General features: G+C 40.7%; 1 protein-coding gene across 1 annotated transcript in view; it reads right to left on the bottom strand.

The window, feature by feature from the left end:
- The window catches only part of NSUN2 (NOP2/Sun RNA methyltransferase 2), a 30,438-nt gene extending 10,212 nt beyond the window's left edge, over window positions 1–20,226 (bottom strand). The window contains exons 1-14 of the mRNA XM_028519700.2: window positions 19,802–20,226; window positions 19,526–19,683; window positions 18,842–18,946; window positions 15,374–15,479; window positions 12,486–12,557; window positions 11,582–11,666; window positions 10,390–10,582; window positions 8,571–8,645; window positions 7,379–7,509; window positions 4,448–4,521; window positions 3,763–3,893; window positions 3,289–3,385; window positions 509–693; window positions 75–167 (exon numbers count right to left, since the gene is read on the bottom strand). Coding sequence (XP_028375501.2) covers window positions 75–167; window positions 509–693; window positions 3,289–3,385; window positions 3,763–3,893; window positions 4,448–4,521; window positions 7,379–7,509; window positions 8,571–8,645; window positions 10,390–10,582; window positions 11,582–11,666; window positions 12,486–12,557; window positions 15,374–15,479; window positions 18,842–18,946; window positions 19,526–19,683; window positions 19,802–20,206 — 1,910 coding nt within the window. The 5' untranslated portion in view covers window positions 20,207–20,226. The remainder of the gene's footprint in view (window positions 1–74; window positions 168–508; window positions 694–3,288; window positions 3,386–3,762; window positions 3,894–4,447; window positions 4,522–7,378; window positions 7,510–8,570; window positions 8,646–10,389; window positions 10,583–11,581; window positions 11,667–12,485; window positions 12,558–15,373; window positions 15,480–18,841; window positions 18,947–19,525; window positions 19,684–19,801) is intronic.
- Between the last annotated feature and the right edge of the window lie 17 nt (window positions 20,227–20,243).

Here is a 20,243-nt window from a genome sequence, read left to right as displayed (position 1 = left end):
TGTGACCAGTTATGCTTTTATAACCCTACAGGAAGTTCCTTTAAAGAATTAAAAAAGGTTGAATTAGTCCTTACTGGATAGGTGGAAATAAAGGGTCGTCTTCAGGAATAAACACAAATGGATCTTCTTTAAACCCAAATAACTTCATTTTCTTCGATGGAGGAGGACTAAGAAGGAATTGGGATGGAATCAGTCAGTCTGGAATCTGAGGAATATTGCTAATTACCAACAGCACACTCTTCCCTGCCCACTCACCCCTCACCCCAACTCTGGGCATCACGGGGTTTTTTATACATGTAGCCTCTTCAGGCCTTAAATCTCTCTCTCCAGACAACAGACAGCAGCACTCGCACCGCAACACTGAACCAAGCACTCTGCCAGCCAAAGGTGTTTTCACACTGCCTGATGGAAAACCACCACAGGAAAGGCTCTGGGGTCCCAGCCCATCTACACCGCTGGGAAGACACTGGGAATGTCGTTATGCTCAAGACATAACTATGTTTCTTACCCACACACACCATCTTTCTTATTTCCATTTTTCTCTAAATCCTCATTCCTTTCTATTATTTCTGCGTCACCAATTCCAGGAACCAGCTTCCTTTCTAGCTCTGAGGGACTTGCAGCTTTCTCTCCCGTGGGACCTGCAGGGCTGGACTGCACAGGGTCTCTCGGCTTTGCAGACTCCCCCTGCAGCTGTCAGAGGGAATAACAAGTCCACTTACACTCAAAGCATAACCTGCTTTGCACTGCTACAAAAACAAAACAAAACAAAACTGAGAACACTGAGCTCACGAAATCAATCTTAACTAATTTTCTATAGCATTTAATATATAAAAGACAATAGAGTCTTTCAAAACCAGTATTTTAAGTATTCTTGCTATTATATACAGAATTCAGGGACACTTTCTTTGAAGTTAAAATCAATTCTACTGTAACCCTATACAAGGCATAGAGAGCTGGCGGACAATGCCAGCCTGTCTTTGAATGCTACTGGCATCCACTCTTGCACAATGAGGCATGCAAGTGAGTCAACACCATCCCTAAAATTGTAAGGAGGGCTGAAAAGGCAAGTACGGGAATAAGCACAATGTACGAAAGGATAGTAACACAGTTCCACGGCACCTAGAGAAACTGCTGTGGAAATCAGAAGACTGTGCCTCCAGGGCTCAAGGAAATACCAGTTGAATAATAAACTGGGGCAATGGTACAAATGAGGTTTTGACAAGCAAAATTTTATATATTTTCTATGACATAAAACCTTATATAAAAATTATTTAAAACTACATGTCCTCTCTAATGAACTTCCAAGACTGGTAAAAGTAATAATGCCCAGTCCCTAGGAAGTGAGTTTACAAATTGGACCCTTGAGCACAGAGAAGTTAGGCATGTCCCCAGCTCACGAAGCTGTCAAGGGGATGAGCTGGTGAAATGCTGAAGCTGTTAACATTATCCAACACTGCCTCCTACAGAATACAGTTTATTTAAATGTAGAGAGTAGCAAAAAACAAACACCACCATCTAAAACCTCTTGACAAGGCCAGCGATGGAATGTCTCTTCCTACCCCCTTCTCTACCTCCTGAAACGCTGTCCTCTTTTCCAGACTCCACCTCCAATGTCCCTTTCTCCAGGAAGTGTTCTTCGCTCCATCACAATCACCTAATCTTGCCTTCCCCCAAATACCAGCTGCACTGTGTCAGTGTGGCTTTCGCTGACTCAAATTCTGATCAGAGTCTACGTGCCTTCACCTCCACCAGATTCCGGCATCCTGAGGATGAAGAATCTCAGGATGGGCCTAGCAGAACAGGCAACCAAGATATACTTGCTCAACGAAATGAGTAACAAACTGATATAACAATAGAAAAGTGGAGCAGTAATATTTAAATAACACGTAGTTGTTGTAAAAAGCATGACGCCACCTCAAAGGAGGCAAACTTAAGGAAAAGTTCAAAACTCACTTACATGGGTGGTTATGTGACAAAGTATCAACATAACCCCAAAGCCAAGTGAATCTGGAGTATGCTGGTATGTAACTGGCTCTCAATCTGCACCATACGGTACAGCAGCCACCAGCCATGGGCTTTCTGACCCCTGCAAAGGTGACTAGGTAGGTAAAGGTATATCCTAGAGTGTAAAATTGACACTATTTTTTAAAAACAGTATGAAAGCATATACAATACTCCAATAACTTATTTTGATTACATGGAAACAACATTTTAAGTATACAGGGATTAAAAAAAAAGTTTTACTTTTCTTTTTTTTACCTTCTAAATATGGCTGCAAAAACCCTCAAATCACCCGTGTCTGGGGCTCCATTTGTTAGCCGTGCTCTGAGCAGCCACAGCTCTGCTCCCGATCAGGGAGTCAGGATCGACTGAGTCAAGAATACCATGTGTCTTAGCTCTCTAAGCGAAGCACTCTCCAGCCTAACACCAAGACCACAGTGACTGCCCAGAAAAGCCAGTGTCAGTCCTGGGCTAGTTTGAGGCTGTACACTCATATGTATGTCTGGATTAGCCATATCCCAGAAAATGTTTACTTACTATTTCTCCAAAGTCGAAGCATTATTTGTCCTAATTTTTTTTAAGCATGCATCTGAAAGAAACACAGACCTTCAGACTGTGACTCCAGGCCATGTTCTATGCTTACGGAAGGCTGATGCACACACTAACAAAACAACGCCACGTTGATGAGGAGGACAGCACGCATTAGAGCACAGTTTTGTGCTGAGTTTCGAAAGGCAGCCCTCATTCCCCAACCGCTCTGCTCCACGGCTGCCCCTACCGAGCAACCCAGGAGGGAGTTTAGATTCACTACAACAGATCAGGGCTTATTTATTCATTTCCTTCCAGCTAGGTTTGGACAAATTCTGCAACTGTCCCTCACGGCCAAGGTGAAGACAGGTTTGACATTAGCCGAGTTCCACCAACCTGAAATAGGCTAAACTGAACCAACCCACAGAGAACTGGAGTTCAGAGCCAATGTGGGGTGGGGTGACTCAGGGCAGGTTTTAATTTTGAGCCACAGAACAGTCTTCCTGTTCTTCCAATTCTTATTAATGAACTAGGTATGAGATGTAGAAGAAATGCATTCTCCAAAGTCTACCTTTTCCGATCATCTAAGAAATTGCTTTTTGTTTGGAAAACTCAAATTTAAATGAATCCCTACACATACCATCAGGCTCAACCACCCTCCAACCCCCAAACAACTTCCACTGACCTCTGTCAGCTTCTGCTTTTAACGTACAAAGAGATCACATGGTATGCTGTGGTATTTTAGAAGATGTTTACCTTTGGTTGACGCTTATTCCATGGCATTGAAGACTTTTTCACTAATACTGCCACAAAGAACCCTCCAGTATTTTGATGATGTGGTAATATTCTAAGACTAAAAAAAACACAATTCTCACATTTTAAGTGATCCAAAATACATTCTTTTAGTATTAAATATTAAAATAAATACTACAAAGTCAACCTGTGACAATGAAGTCATGTCTTGTAAGTATTCACACAGCTCTCAATTCAGGAAATGGCCAATGTGTGATGTTTAGAAAGTTAATGCAGTATCCAATGTATTAACGTAAGGTCTAACCACCTTCATTATTCACAAAGGCTTGATGCCAGCAGCTAACAGGTAAGAAGTTCTCATGTGCTGAAAAGCTCACATACGCGACGTCAGCCATGGGCACAGCCCAGGCCTCGCAGGAGTGCCCAAGGGCCCAACCTCCCCACCATCCCCTAACTCTGACAGTTCCAGAAACTCACCACCGCTCCAGACGCATCGCCTGTAACTTCTCTGGGTCCTTTGGCGGGAACATGGTTGGCCGAATCTGGGTATGTCTGCTGTGAGGAACCTCATCCCACTCTGCAAACCACTGTCCATCTTTCGTCATTACCTACCAAGCAAGAGGAGAAGGTTCTAAATCACCAGCACTAATAAGAAAGATCACAGGGTGCCAGTGTAAAGGTCTCAAACACGGTAAATGGCGATTCTCGTTTCTCTCCAAAGAGAGGAAGACTATTTGCAAAGATAAAAATTCCATAAAACAGGAGGGTTATTTTATAAAGCATTTTCCATTTGGGAATTAAAAAAAGCACCTCAGAGTGTTTCCGGTTTAAAACTAAAAAAATAATTAATTCTTTTATATTAGAAATGGAGATTGAGTCCCAGACAATAAAAAAAATAAAGCAAAGTTGTACTTATATAGAAGAGAATAAGCAAAGCTGATGTCTAATTGGACAACAAAGGCAGGAAAAAGTTTTTCACTGCCAGAGAAAAATATTTGTATGATCATACCATTTAATAAGTACAATTGTGACACTGATTTTAAACTTCATAACCAAATGCAGTATTATTCAAGTTACCCAAATGTGGATGCTTTAAAACCGTCACAACAGCCAGGTACGCTGTGCCAGCTCTTTTGAGCCAGGGTGCTCACAGAAATTTTACCTTCCACTGTGTGAGTCCAGGCATCCACTTCAGGCCTGGCAGTTCAGAAGACACATCAGCCAGCTCCAAAGCACCTATGTACCAAAAATTAAAATAAAGTAAAAATCTTTTTCCACAACATGCCCACGAAAGAAAGAAGATGCAAAAGATCACATACTGTGTTACTCTACACACTAGAAATGTCTGAGGAGGGAAGAACCACACAGATAGACAGAGAGAAGGCACATTCCTGGTTCCCAGGTGAGGGTGGGAACAGGGAATACCAGCCAAAGGGCGGAAGGGTTCCGCTTGGTCTAAAACTGGACTGTGGTTAGGGCTATGCAGAGTTTGGTAAGTCTACAAAAAAAAATCACTAAACTGTACACCTAAACCAAGTGAACGTTATGGTGTTAACTGGAGCTCACTCCAGCTCCTGGAGGAGGAAGAGCTGCAGAGTCCTGGGATGAGCCAAGTCTGACTCCATGACCAAACTCACCTCGAAGGCAACTCCGGGCGAGAACTCAGAAGTCGGCCCCTGCTTTTTAGACACATGCCAGTCTTTTCCATGCCTTTATGGCTAACAAACATCCCAGAACTAAAAAGCAACATTTTAAAGCAAACTATGGAGGTTTTAAAACATTCAGTCTTAGGCCCAAGTTAGTTTCTAGAACTGCCCATCAGGACAACAGTCTGGTTTTAAAAACAACACATCTACAGCAGCAGTATTACCCAAAGCTGTGGGATGGGCCAGGAAACCCTTCACACGAACCACCACTCAGATCCCAGATACAAGTCTGACAGCCTCAGAGAAGGGGAAACACCAACAAAACCCCACAGAAGCCATGAAACCCCAGAGACAATCACAACAACAAAGTAAGAGACTCCACAAGGGGGGATCTAGCAGCGAGACACCTTTGGCAAAAACTGACCTCCACTAGTGTATGAGCCATCTTACTTTCAAAAGTGAACACCAAATAACAGTGTCTCCAGAACCTGGTTTTCTCAAACACTGCTCAGCGTGCCTTCCTGCCAGCATCTGGATCAGAAGCTGCCAACCACGGCCTAGGGTCTGCAGACTGAATCTTCATTTTCAGCTGCCATTCCTCCAGCTAGGTCTCCGGGTGCTTTCAGGTGGGGATCACACCCCATCCAGTCACAGTCGCCAGCAACTGTCAAGCACAAAGCTCGGCAAGAGTCTGAGCTCCCGTGAAGCCATGTCTGCAAGGGAGCCTGCGCTGGAGCACTGAGATGAGGAGTCTACAGTGAGGTCTCAAACACCCACATGCAGAATGGTGGCTGTGAAAGCAAAATCTAGACTGGAAACCCAGCTGCCTACTGGGAAATCATCACCCAGTGGGACGTCCAGTTCATTTACTATTCAGTTACATCACCCATAATCCTCCTTTTCACATGCCTTCTGAGACAAAGTACCACCAAAACTGTGAACATATGACCACACAAAAAACATCATCCAGAAAGCACTCTTTCTGTAGACCGCCATGAGTACAGAAAAAATAAAACAAATCCATCAAATTCAGACCTAAAGGACAACGACGAGGGCTGACTACACAGTACAGCCCAGCCAGCCACTGAGAAAGCCCCTGGAAGCCCAGATGGTGCGGACACCACCTCAGGAAATGCACACTTGTCTTAACTTACTTCACAAACACTGACGTAGTAAATTTGGTGGTGTTCTACTCTGAAGTTCGAAACTTCTCATGATTTGTTTTAAGGCAACTATGATGGGAAAGGTTATCATTTCAGTGAAAACATGAAAAAAATAACTTTACATCAAAATATTATGGAAATTGCTGTTTCAAAACATTTCATTGAACAGCGCTGTAAGATCTCACGCCCTCTAGAATGGATACCCTCAGAAACACAGGAAATAACAAGTACTGGCAAGGACACAGATGGCTGGAACCCTGTGCACTGCTGGTGGAACTGTAAAATGGTGCAGCCACTGTGGAAAACAGCACGGCAGGCCCTGAAACAGAATGATCACGTCACACCAAAGAACTGAAAGCAGGGCTTCAAAGTGACTGCCCACCACGGTGGTGGCGGCATTATAATGAAGAAGCAACCCAAGTGTCCATCGACGGATGGCTGGATAAACGTGACGTGGTCTACAGAGGAGTATCACTCAGCCTGGAAAAGGAAGGAGACTGACACCTGCTGCAACATGGGTAAACCCTGAAGACATTATGCTAAGTGAGGTAAGCCAGTCGCAAAAAGACAAGTGCTGTGGTTCCACTCACAAGGGACACCTAGACCGGTCAAACTCACAGAGACAGGGAACACAGCAGGGGGAGGGGACAACGGGGAGTCATTTAACGGGTTCAGAATTCAGTTTTCAAAAGGAAGAACTCTGGAGACTGGCTACACAACAATGTGAATGTACTTACTACTACTGAACTGTGTATTTAAATACTGTTAAACGGTAAACATTAAGTTATGTTTGTTTTACCACATTTACATTTAAAAAATTGTCATAGGATCTAATTGTTCACACTTGATAAACAAAGTGGGCAGAAAGGTTACAGTTCACGAAAGAACAACAGATTCATTACATTAGCTTGTTTTTCATTAAAGATATCTCATTTTAGGGTTTGCAGGCTAATAATATAAGCAAGTACCCAGGCAAAAAATCTAAAGGAGCAAATTTCAACCTTCTTCATCTCATGACCCACATAAATTAATTACTAAAATTGTGTGCCACACCAAAAATTACATTTTTTGCCTCTCTGACCAAAAAAGGTATAATTTTAATTCATTCTTACCAGATGACTATCGTTGTGTCGACTGTTTTCATGTTTTGGACAATCTAAGGGAAAAAGGGTCAGTGCCCGCAACTAAATTAGTCAAGCACAACAGCTGAAAATCACTGCACTGCAGCAATGAAGATTCTGAAAGGTACATACTTTCATTAAAAGACTAATCCAGCATGCTTACCTTCACTTTTTTCCAGTAGAGATGCTATGACTGCTTCATCTTCAATGGGGTTCAGGGAACATGTGGAATACACCATCCTACCGCCCTCCACCAGCTGCTCGGCACCCCGCGTGGCAATCCGCAGCTGTAAGCTAAGGGTTGGACACACTCAGTCGGAGACCTAGCATGGCCAGACAGCACACACTTCAGAAGCACCCACTGTGTCATGTACATATCACAGGTTTTTAGGACAGACTTAAGCAACTCTAAGTAAAATACATAATTCCCATAAAACAAAACAAAACACCCTTACGGTTCTAAGTGAAGTTAGGAAAAACCTACAAAAGATGTGTAACCTACAAAAGATGTGTCATGTAAATAAAAAAGCACCCAGAGTTCTATAAAACTTGTTTAAATGTTCTGTGTACCTTTCCCAGCATCTCATCAAGAAAGCATAAACTGATTAACTGAATTCAACATCAAATTTCACTACTGAAAAGCCTCCATACTTATACAAATACTTGAGTTTTCTTTCCATGAACATCTTGTATCCCTTAATATAGTCCAATCCTAATGCCTGTTTCACAAAAACAGTGGTATTTAACAGAGAAATAAAATCTCGTGAAGTTATTAATGGTGAATATTCATTAATACACTTACACTTAATCATGCACTGCTCTTTTAAGAATACATAATTTTAATTTAAAATAAAAAAAATACAAAGCTCTACAGATCATACAATCGAAACTGTACAGAACAGGTACTTAAGAAAACCCATAGGCACCGAAAACAACTGTAATACATTAGACACGACAGAGATTATCTCTTAGGCAAGATTCTTTTCCCTTTTAAGAATTCTCAAAAAATTTTTAAAAGACAGTAAAAATGTATTTCTGAGGTCAAAATACTGAACAAAATAATTCAACACAAAAGAACAAAACAGGAAAAAGACAGGTAAGGCAGTAAGGTAAATGGTCATTTCATAAAAAAATGTTTGAAGCAACTGGAAATTCTTACAAAAGGCATTTTAAATCAATATGTATCTAATATGTGTACAATCTTCAGTTTTAAAAGCAACTACATCTGACGCTTGAGCAAGCTCCCATGAAGGTGGCCCTCACTGATGCTTGCTTAAGAGTCGGTCAAAGACCTGGGCACCCAGTTGACCAACCTACTTGTCAAACAGTGCTGTCAGCTACAAAGATTTACCTACCCATGCAGCTGCAAGCTATTTAGGGTGGTCCACTTTTTCCAAACATCAATGTTTTTTCTCATAGTGCCATCTCCACTGAAAAGAAAGATATTTAAAAACTTAAAACTTTCTACAGGTAGAATCAGAGTTTAATAAATATGTCACGTTCAAGCTAAATTATAAAACAGCTTTTATTATTATCATACACACCAACTAAAAAACAATCTAAATTCTTACAAACTACAATCACCTTCCTATTTGAGGACATTCTAGTACATTAAGTTCTTTAATTATACTTCAATTTTCAATTCAGTAAGAAAATAAAAACCTCTTTCAACACTTACAGAGATAATAATTTGCTTCCATTTGACAGACATACTAGCAAAATTTATTTTCAGTTCTGGGACAGAAGCAGGAATACACATAGAATATTTTGGTCTTGCTACTTAGAAATTTGGTGAGTCAAGAGTGGTATTTTCATCAGAATTACATGAATATGTAAACTTACACTCATGAAGGACTTTCCACAGCAAATTAATTTAGTTTCCTTACCAAGATTTTTCCATGTATCAGTTAAACATTTCTGATTTCCTACTTTATTCAATGAAAATTATTTCACAAATTTTATAACAGACTTGATTCATTAATCTTTCTGTCCATGTCTAATTTTATCCACCCAGTTTTTCTTTATTAATTCCTGCATCTGCTGCTTTCTCTGTAAAGTTTAATTCTTGTGGTTTCATCACATGTCCTTGAGACATAGGGTCTGCAAGATGGAAATGTCCTATGACATGTAATGGCTATCAAATGACGTCCCTCACTTGTATGGTGGTGGCTTAAAATTCTGCCATAATTTTAGGGATTTTTTTTTTCAGCTTACAACTTAGTGCTCATAAAGTCACTTCATTCTCACAATATGGAAACAAGAAACAAGTGACACTTCTGATCAAAAAAGATCAAGGGTAGGAAAATAGCTGATCCATAGGAAAATTAGAAAATTGTAACCCAGAAAAAAAGGAATGTACTTCATGATCGATTTTAAATTTTACTTTAAAAGGGAATTTTTCCGGGTATTTAAAAACTCAGCCATATTCAGTACTACTGGCTACAAACTGAGTTCTGCTCCTGGCGGTAAATCTGCCACTTGTTTAAACACGATGAATTTAATATGGATGTATCATAGTTAAGCACTGTTCAGTGCTAACAAGACTTCATGGAAGTTTTTGTATTCTAGTCTCACCAAATTCATGAGTTCAAAAGGTATTAAATAAACCCTTGTGACCATTACCTATGTCACCACCTCTGGTAACTTAATGACCATCTTTAGTTTGAGTCACATCTTTTTGGAAAAACTCATTCAGTTGTGTCATGAAATTCTCTTAAAGGTAAACTCTAAAATGAATTTCTCTAAAGTCTGAACTCCTACACTGTGCTAAACAATGTAAGACTCAAAATAGAAACCTGATGTGATTATCTGATGACTGTTTTACATACTCACTGAAGTACAAGCATAAAACCCTTGGATGAGCAACTCATGCCAAGTGATCACATCCTGAAATGTGTGAGTTTACGATGCTTCTTTCCTCTCAAGTATTTTCTTAATCTCTTTTTAGACTAGCAGGACCACTCCTTTCTTTATCTGTGTTCCACATGCTCAGTCTGCTGCACCACTAAAATTCTGTGCCGATCTTCTACCTTAGGTCACAATTCTCTCTTCACATCAGTTTACACCAGAATCATATGTACCATTGTGTGTTCATGTGCACCTTCATTTTAGTCTGTATGTGATTTATTTCCCTAGTGGATTCTGGGCTTTCTGGCCTCTTGATAATATAAATACCTGCAAGGGACATCACATAAGATACGATCGTAGAAGAGAACCTCTTTCCTTCCGTTCACATCGATCGTGAGTCTTGGTATGCTGGATGCATCGTGGTTGACCACCATGATGCAGGGACTGCTCAACCTTTTGGCCTGATGAACAAGCAGATAGCAGCGCTTGTTGTCCACGTCGTTTGCGATGACGAATCCCTCTGGGAACATAAAATTGTAGTGTGGGGTGACATGCAGCACAAGTAACCTCCTGAAATACATGACCTGCAGGCTGGCCTGTGAGAAGTGAGGCTCCACCAACCTTCTGAGTGTGAGACTGGCTAGGATGACATTTAAGTGGTCCAAAAAAAAAAAGAGACCTAGTGGCTCAGCATGATTTCATGGTCACTAAAAATTCTGAAACTTCAGGATTCATTTGTTCAACAATTATTCACTTTGTATCAATTATTATGCAAAAAATGTCTTTCCTGTTAGTAACTATTAACTAAAAAAGGAGGATGAAGGCAGAAAGGTATAGAAAACAACAGAATCACCCAACAAATGTTTAAAATGCTGCATTCATGCTGGACCACATCCTAGGCTCTGTGAGTCAGACTCCTGGGGTGGGGTCCAATGCCCCTGAAGATTCCCTGGGAGGTTCTGAGCTGAACCACAGTTAAGAACCCAGTGGAAACTTCCCTGGGTGCCACCTGCTCTCACTCTGCTTCCTCTCTCATCTCCAGCAAAATGGTAACTATGCCTAGGAACATTTTATGGTCAGTATCACTCTCTCTTAAAGGAAGTAAAGGAGATAAGGGTACAGTAAAACTAACAAACGCTATGAACAGTATTTTCCTATCTTTATAAAATCCCTATAAAGGAACATCAGTGATACTATAATAGCTCCCATTTTCTGAGCACTTTGCAATCTCCTATCACATCCTCCAGTTCAGAACGGATGGCTCATTTCATCTGTGATGGCTAGCAATGTCACCTAAATCACTTCATAAATGTGGTGGTGGGATATGAACGTGGATAGTTGGACAGCAGCTCTTAACATAATTCCAAACTAAAGGCTGGTTGGAAAACTAATCAATGATGGTGGTGTGAAAATGCCCTATTCTCTTTTCAGGGAGGCTTCAGGCAATGTTCTAATCGTTTCCTGGCTACAACCCACCAAAGTAGCATTTCTACCCCCAAACCCCCAGTCCAAAGCATACCTGGAAAAGGGACATTCATGTCGGCATGCAGCATTTCAATTAATTGTGTAGTCTTTGACCCAGGTGCTGCGCACATATCTAAGATCTATTAAGAAGCAAGAAAATGTTTGAGACTTTTAAGAAATCAAACAATCTACATTAATTTAAAAGTTCAAGTCCTTCTAGTATTTTTTATTTCTATTCAAAAACCTAAATATATTTCCTTACAGAATGAATCTAGACATATTTAAGTGATGGGGAGCTCATAATATAGAATGCCCCCAAATCACAGTGATAAAGACACTCTCTCCACAGGGAACAGGAATAGATGGCACCGGAAACAGTAGGGCAATACACTTAGGGACGAATGAGTACAGATACTAAATGCGAGAGCACTGTAACATTCTGCTCAGGAGAGAGCTACCTGGACTCAAATCTCACAGCTTGGCCAATGACTGACCAGTCCTGTGACCTTGGGCCAGTTACTTGAACTTTTCCTTGTCTCCTTTCCTCATCTGGGGACAGTGGCAGCATCTACTCCCCCACAGATGTGGGGACAACAAAATGAATTAATTCATGAAGACAATGCAGAACAATGGTTGGCATATAACCACCTCTCAGTACATGTTCACTGTAATTTTCAATCTGATTTAGTCAATTGAGACCACTGAAGATAATCTGTATAGTAAGTAAACAATTTAAGAAACAAACTAAGAGGAAAGAAAATAGTTAAGTGATTTATAAAAATTAAATAGGACAAAAATGCAAAAAAGAAACCAGAAGGAAATATATCCCTTTCTACTTTATCCAAAGTGACAGAAAACAAAAATTCATTATATTAAGGAAAAAAGGTCTCACCAAAACAGAGCACAACACACACAGGCAGCACCCTGCCCACCACAGTGTTCTGTCCAATACACAATACCTTATGGTGAGGCTGAGCGTTAAGCAACAATGGTGGAATCATACTAACAGCTTCTTGCCGACTGATATTTCCCTTGGAAAAAAAAATTAACAAAATGTCAAGGATAACACTGAAAAGGCAGAAAATTTCAAATGCAACAGAAAAATATCATATAATCAATCGTACACAGAACAAGAGTTGGGACTATCACCCAAACATTATAGGACAGATTTTCATACTACTGGATAAATGCTTGCTACTTGAGGGCTAAGTGAGGATGAGCATTCACACCAAAACCCACTGTTAGAAAAACACTGAATTTTAAAATTTCATAAAAGGGTTGTAAGATGGCATAGCCCCTACTCCCCACCCTCAGAACATCCAGAAGCTGGATGAGCATGTCTCAAAGGCAGACAATGCCACTTAAATACCCTCCGCAACAGGAGCAATCAAAGGGAGCACAGGACAAACTCACAGTCGGTAAGCTTTTCCCTCTCAGCTAAAACTGGAACTTCTCTTTCCCAGTTCCCATTTTCAGGTACAGTCCATGTCTGCTTTCTATTCCTGAGAACTGCCTCTGACAAAGATGCACACATCAACCACTCCTCCCCTCTTTCCTTCTCCAAGATAAACTATCTAAAATTCTTCACTAAATTGTCCTCAGGATCTTCACTAGTGGGCCAGGGCATCTGTTAAGATGTACAGCTGTTCAGATTCAAATAAAAGTTTCTTTTTTCTTTTTTTTACCTTTTTTAAAAATTTAATTTAATTTTAATTGTTGTTCAAGTACACTTTTCTGTCTTTTACTCCCATCCCAGCCCACCGTCCCAGCCCTCCACATTTCCCTCCCATTTCCACCCCCACCCTAGTTTTTGTCCATGTGTCCTTTATACTTGTTCCTGTGAACCCTTCCCCTTTTCCCCTGAAATTCCCTCCCCTCTCCCCCCTGGTCACTGTCAGCCTGTTCTCTATTTCAGTGTCTTTGGTTATATTTTGCTCAAACAAAAAGTTTCTTGATGAAATCCAGCACCTGCCTCAATCACAACTCTATCTTAACAGCCTGAGGAATGAATGCCTACAAAGGAGGGAGCTGGCTACCAAACGCTGGCCACCAGCAGGCTTCCGCCCCATTTCAACAAGGGTCTTTTGCACTTGAACAACCATCACTCCTCTTATGCACCTGCCTGTCAGAATCTAAACACAGACCTGTACGTTCATACCTGCTAATCTTCATCTTACGGGTTTCAGGCCAGCAATGAGTCTGTGAAGCCTGAATCTTGACCAACTCACTAGACACACTAACTCCAAGCTTTGTGATTCTGATAAGCCTGCCTTCTGCTTTCAGCCTAGTTTTCAATTAAAGCATTAGAGTGGGAAACTCTAATTAGAGTGGCCCTTGACTACAGACATCCTGGCAATTAGTCTTGTTTCCTAAACACATCCTAAAGAGGTTTGACAGCCACCTTTAAATAATCCAGAGAGGATCTCATCCTGCTCACTTCTGATCAAAAACTGGACTGTTTCCCTATAATGCATGCTACCGACATTAAATTCCCATAACCTCCACCTTCCTAAGCTGCCAAAATCTGGCTCTTTACAACCTATCCACCTGTTATCACTCCATTCCCCACAAACCCTCTGCTTGTAACAAGGTGTAACTTGCTCTTTGGTGTTTGTTGATCTTCATCTGACCTTGCTTCTCAATGGAAGTTGACTCAGAGAACCCTTCTTAATACAGACCCAAGTACAGAATCATAAACAAGGTGGCACTCAGTTCTGTATATTCCTAATAGTAGGAGGTGGGGTGGAAAGCCAGGCAAACAGGAGCCCAGTTTACCAGGTTACCTAAGTGAGCACCAAGCCACAATGGTAGGAAACAGCTGTGAGATAAGGCAAGGTTAGAACTGGGTGAAGGTGAAGGGTTTTTCGGCATTGGTTGTGGTTTTGGGGGAAAAACCATGAAAACCTGTTAACTCTTGTTAACTCTGTTGAGAGATACAGAAGGGGGAAAAAAGAAATAATATTGTCTGTTGACACATAGATGTCTCCTTGGCTAGATTAGAAAACAGGGAGGGAGAACTCCTGATTGAAAATGTGAGACTATTAAGAATTCCAGAAGAATAAAAACAGAACAGCAAAGCTTACAATATCCAAAGCTTATGAGCATTTATTTAATCAGGTATTGAGTGAGAAAAATAGCTATTTTGTTAGGAAAAGTTGGATGCTAAAGGTAAAAAGTTCAGTGACCATAATGATAAATGTTCTCTGTAATCAGGAATCTGGGATGGCATGGAAACCAAGAGGGTGAAGATAGTGTCATTCAAGAACCAAAGCTGTCCCATTTAGGTTGTTTTTTGATTACTGTTGTTATGTATGCATGTTTGTTACAGCAAAGGTGGAGTATAGACAGGAACAAGAAAGAAACAGAAATGATAACAAGTGAGTTTAAAAGTCTCAGTGTTAGTAAAATAAGTAACACAGCCATAAAAACATGAGACTTTCTCGGTACAAGCACCCGGCGTGTGCACCTAAGAAAGAGGAGGGAGGGGGCTGAGTGGCTGCCTCCCGAATAGCATGCTGTCTGGCAGAATGCCGTGTGCACCTCCGTTCCGCAGCCACCCGAACCCAAGACACAATCTAGCAAGACACAATCAAACTGACAGCTGTGATAATATCGCTCTTCAAGTTCATGGTTAGTACAACCAAACAAGATAATAGCTATATAATTACGAATTACAGGTGGAATATACAGTTAAATGAGTCTTTCTTACATGCTTTGCCCACTTGATTGTTCCCAGTGACAAGCATGGTTAAAAATATAACTATGACACTAATGTGTATTTAAAGCTTTAACAAAACTTGTCTTAAATTTATCCTCTACATAAATTCGTCTAAAGAACTCTACTCACAGATTCCGTTTCGCTAACCAGAAACTGGTGAAACTTTTCCAGTTGTGGAGATTTTCTCAAGATTTTTCGGCTCAAATTTGTATGCCAGGCAAGTTCTTCAGGATACCTGACCAAAAAGAAAGCAAAACATTTATGGACTGTATACATTAAAGCGCTCCCTGAACAACTTCTTGCTTATCCAGATCATAGAGCCAACAAAACACCCCATTTTTTTCTCCCGTTCATTAGTAACCCTCTCCAGCACACTCCGCCAACACTGCATGATGTCCCCCAGGACACGGACACATGGTTCTAACTGGATCATGGCCCAGCAGAAACTGAGGAACCTTGGGGGTCACAGGAGACACGTGCATGTGACAGCACAGTGAAACCATGACGACGAATGTTTAAGATCTGATGAAAAAGTGGAGAGTTCTCTGCTCTTCACTATGTATGTTGAGTTAACAGTACAAATGTCATCAGAAAAAAAGACCTAACAAATTTCTTAAATTTAAAGAAGTGCATATCACACAGAAATCAAAATAATGTACTAAGGCAGATATCAAAATATTTGGCAAACAATTTATTACAATTTTGTTACTATACTTTTCCCTATTTCTAAAGCAAGCCAGTCTAATAATGTACTGAAATGCTTTACATATCTAAAATCCTTGGAAATTACCAATGCATTAATTTGAACTCCCAGCTTGTTATTTATTCAGAGTTAAGAATGAAACATCTCCATAAATATGTATACTTGAACTTTCTATAAATGATAACATCAATGATCAGGAATTGTTATTTTTTAACTCTGCTTGCACCTTTCCACTGATGACCAACTGCATAAGTCAGAACACTGATGACACACTGACTGTACCATGTTCACTTCACCCAATGCCATCCTAAGCATAACATGGCATTCAGTGATAAAATTTTATTTCCATTTTAGTACTTTTATTAAGTCTCAGGTGCAATAATGAGCTCAATTTAACAATACAAGGTCACGATGTTTCCATGCGTCAAATGCAGCTCAGGTAACAGCCATGAAAATGGAATCAGAAAGTCTGAAAAAGAATGTATTTGACTGCTTTGAAACATTGAGCGATTATTTGACAGAAACAACCTCAGGCATTAGGATACTAAGAGTTCTCTCTACCAAAGAAAGAAGTTAAAAATTAAACTGGCTAAATCTGTTCACAGCCACCCTCCAAATGCCCCCAGCACTTTGGTTCTTTGCCCGTTTCCTTCTTTAACACTCAACCCACTTCAAAAATATAAAATCAAAATACAATCCTACTTATCAGGCAATTTTTAAAAAAGACTTTAATTTTAATTATTCCCTTTGGTCTCATTAGAGATGAAATGGTAGGGAAACATTCAAATTTGGCTTTAGCTGCGTACTATTCCACAAAATCTGCCACCCCCTTGCCGCCTTCACCAAGTTGAATACCTAAATGCTACTTCTGTGTAACTTCTGGCAAGGCTGGAATCTCTGCGATCAATGACAGATGTGTTACCGCCGCACCAAATCACCAACACCATGAATTTGAACTCTGCACATCACTGCAGATTTTCAAATATAAATACGCAGTTTAGCTATAACTTGAGTAAATATTTCCTTGTGTGCCTTATGAATTTCTTAATAGGAAAAAATGTATATTTATTATAAGACCAAAATTCTACTCTAAGTAATGATGGTTGTAAAAGCTGTTAATCTTATGAAAGAGTGTATTTTAAAATGTTCAAATAATTAAGCACAAAAACAGGCTGTTAAATAAAAAAATATTTCCAATACAGCTTTAGAAACAACTTTTTTGAGCCAACAAATATTAATTAAACTCAACAAAATAGTCACAAAGAACTATATTTTTTAGTTACATAATTCAAATTTAGTTCACGAGACTCTAAAGTCTGTTTTGACTCTGAGGATCAATTTAAAGCACCACTGTCACCTTTACACCTCAAAAATTCTTAAGGGGAAAAAAATCTAAGTATATACAACATCCATGGGAAAATCATCTTCAATCCACACATTAAAAAGAACAAAAAGAATGCTAATGGGGTGTTCTCTACAACTGTCAAAATGACTTTCATAGAAAACTCTTTAGAAAAATTTCTTATAGTCCTGAGACTGAAAAGAAAAAAAATGAAATCCGCACAAGATATAAGACTAGTATTTAAAATTCCTGACAGCAGGGTTCCCACAAACTAACGTATACTTTATTCCACTATGTACCAAAAGGTTAAAAAGATTATATATTTCTGCATTATGAGCAATACAGAAAACCATCAGACATCTTGGTAAGTTTCTGCTTTACTTGCTGAGATGTAGGGTATCCCAACACCTGACCAGTGAAATTTTATTAAATAAACATTTATACAGTGAAACTGTCATGCAGTTATCACTAGTAATGAAAAAGACTAAGTATTAGGGACTCTAATCTTATACAATATGTTGTTCACACACTTCAGTTGCTGCGTTCAGAAAATTAAAGCAAACAATAATGTGAAGAGAATGGTTGGCTATGATTATTAGACAGTGATTCACTTTTATTCTCCAATCAACCTCAGCTGTATACTGACTTTAGCAGTGGCCATTCATCCTTCATTAGAAATTCGTATGCTATGCACATCTGTGATGTGGACACTGAAATTCCAAATGGCAATGAAAGAAAGAAAAGCAAGCGTACCTACAGCTCAAATGAACGAAAACCTGACCCTGGAGGATATCTAAAAAGGAAAAGTAACATCATTCACTTGAATAGTCAAACCTCCAAAAGTTGTCAAATGTCAGTTACGTTCATCTTTTTATAGCAATCATTTAAAAAAATTTTTTGGTTTTGTGAGAATTTTAACTGCCTCAAAGTTGACAGTCTAAAATGTAGATCTATAACAATTTATTTTAATGACTCCCCAGGGTTTGGCTCTATGGTTTGTGCTTGAATACTCAAGGCATTTTTAAGACAAGACTAAAAATTAGGTTGTCGACATAAGGGATCATCTTTATAGACAACTAAGAGTTGAACTGGGCCATGAAACAAGTAACCTACAGAACAGGTTAAAAAAAGGGGGATGCTTAGTAAGTAGGGCAGAAGTGTGCTGGGGTACCAGAGACAGTAAACACAAAATCAGCTGGAGCAGTCTGTTGCACATTTGCCAGGCTAAGTCATTTTTCTGAAAGTAGGGAAGCCACTCAGCAAGTTTTGACGTCAGAAAACAGGGGGCTTAAATGGAAATGGTAGCAAAGGGGTTGAATTCACTGGGCAACATTAATTGAACTCAATGACTCAGACAAAGAGAGCTGCAAACCATACATGAAAACTTGCACACCAGTGTAAAGTAATCATTGGGTAAAAAACATGAAGATGTCTCAGAAGTACATTCAGGTTCTTTTGTGCTAATAACAGATGCATTACTAAGGGGTACACTCAAGTGACAAAAAATTAAAATCCCAAAGACACATCCAACAACATGATGCCTTGTACCTACCAACTCAGGGGTTGTGGAACTTCAACTTTCTGACCATCCACCTCCAGGTTCTCCAATTCCTTGAAATACTTGTTCTTTAAGCAATGTAAAATTTCTTTTGCATGGCTATTAGAAAAAATAAGCAAGTTTCAAAACAACCTCAAAGGCTACTAATAGCTTATCTTTTTGCGAATTTAAGATTTTAAGTGATTTAAAACAAAACCATACTTATATGGAGAGAAAACATTCTTTAATCACTGCCTTTTCACTCTTCTTTCAAAGCTTAAACAATCCTGTTTAATCACTAAAGGATGATAAACTAATGCAACATTACTGCATTCCTTCCCTTCTAAATATTCCTACAGTTCCATTTTTACTTGCAACTCATCTTGGGAAGCTATAACTACAAATGTACAAAAGGAAAGAACCAGAAGCTTTACCAAAACTCGATAATGTCACAAATTTTCATGTGTTCCAAAGGATAGGCGTTCTCGAAGACCCACCCACCCTTTCTCAGACAGCGTTTTCCTTTATTTTAGCTTCCCACTGACCTATTCCACTGGACCCTGTGCTCCCTCCTGTATATTTCCAGGCTCTAGGATGCACACCGCTGACCTGTAGAGGTTCTGTAGCACTGTAACACCTCTCAGGCAAAACACCCTCGTTACTCTCAACTCGAGAGAAAATACATGCAAGGCCTCTTACCTTTTATAACCAGTAATTCTTAAAGTGGCCGGGAGGGGCTCCCTGAGCGCTTCCATGAACTGATCCCACTCGCCCTCCGGTACAATCTTGAGCTCCTGGTAGTACTGCTCAAAGAGCTTGTTCTCCTTGACGATCTCGGGGTACCCGCCTTCCCAGCCCTGAGAAACAAAAGGGGAATCTGCTCAGGACTCAGGGTGCTGTCCCTCCCCGCCCCGCAGGTCTCGGGTTCTGGGAGGCCCTCTCGGAGAGCCGGCCCGCCCTTGCTCCAGCTCCTACCGTGTCATTACGCTTCCCGCAGCCCTCGGCTCCGTTCTCCGAGTCCTCCGGCCGCCGGTGTTGCGGCTGCTGGAGCCGCCGGGCCCGCGCTCGCCGTCCCATGGTCCACGCGGTTGCACACGCCGTCCGCAACCACCGAGCCGCCACCTTCGGCTGCGCGCACTTCCGTGCTGCCGCTCGAGGACCCCGTAAGTCCGCGCCTCCACCTGGACCTGTAAGGACCTGCAAGAGGTAAGTCAAAAGCGCGGCGGCCGGTACTCCCAGAAAACAGCGACCAACGAGATCCGCTGACCACCTGAGTGGGCAAGTGGCAACAGAAAGCAGCCGCAGAGGCGTCTCCGCGTGGACTGCCAGGGTTTCCCGCGCGACTTCAGGCAACTCCGGGGACAACCCGCGATCGCGCATGCGCAGAATGGGGAGGGCGCGGCAGGCTCGGGGGCGG

This window comes from Phyllostomus discolor, chromosome 3 (assembly GCF_004126475.2).
Source record: "Phyllostomus discolor isolate MPI-MPIP mPhyDis1 chromosome 3, mPhyDis1.pri.v3, whole genome shotgun sequence".
Lineage (NCBI taxonomy): Eukaryota > Metazoa > Chordata > Mammalia > Chiroptera > Phyllostomidae > Phyllostomus > Phyllostomus discolor.
Note: the sequence above shows the minus strand (reverse complement) of the source record. Positions and strands in the feature narration are given on the sequence as shown.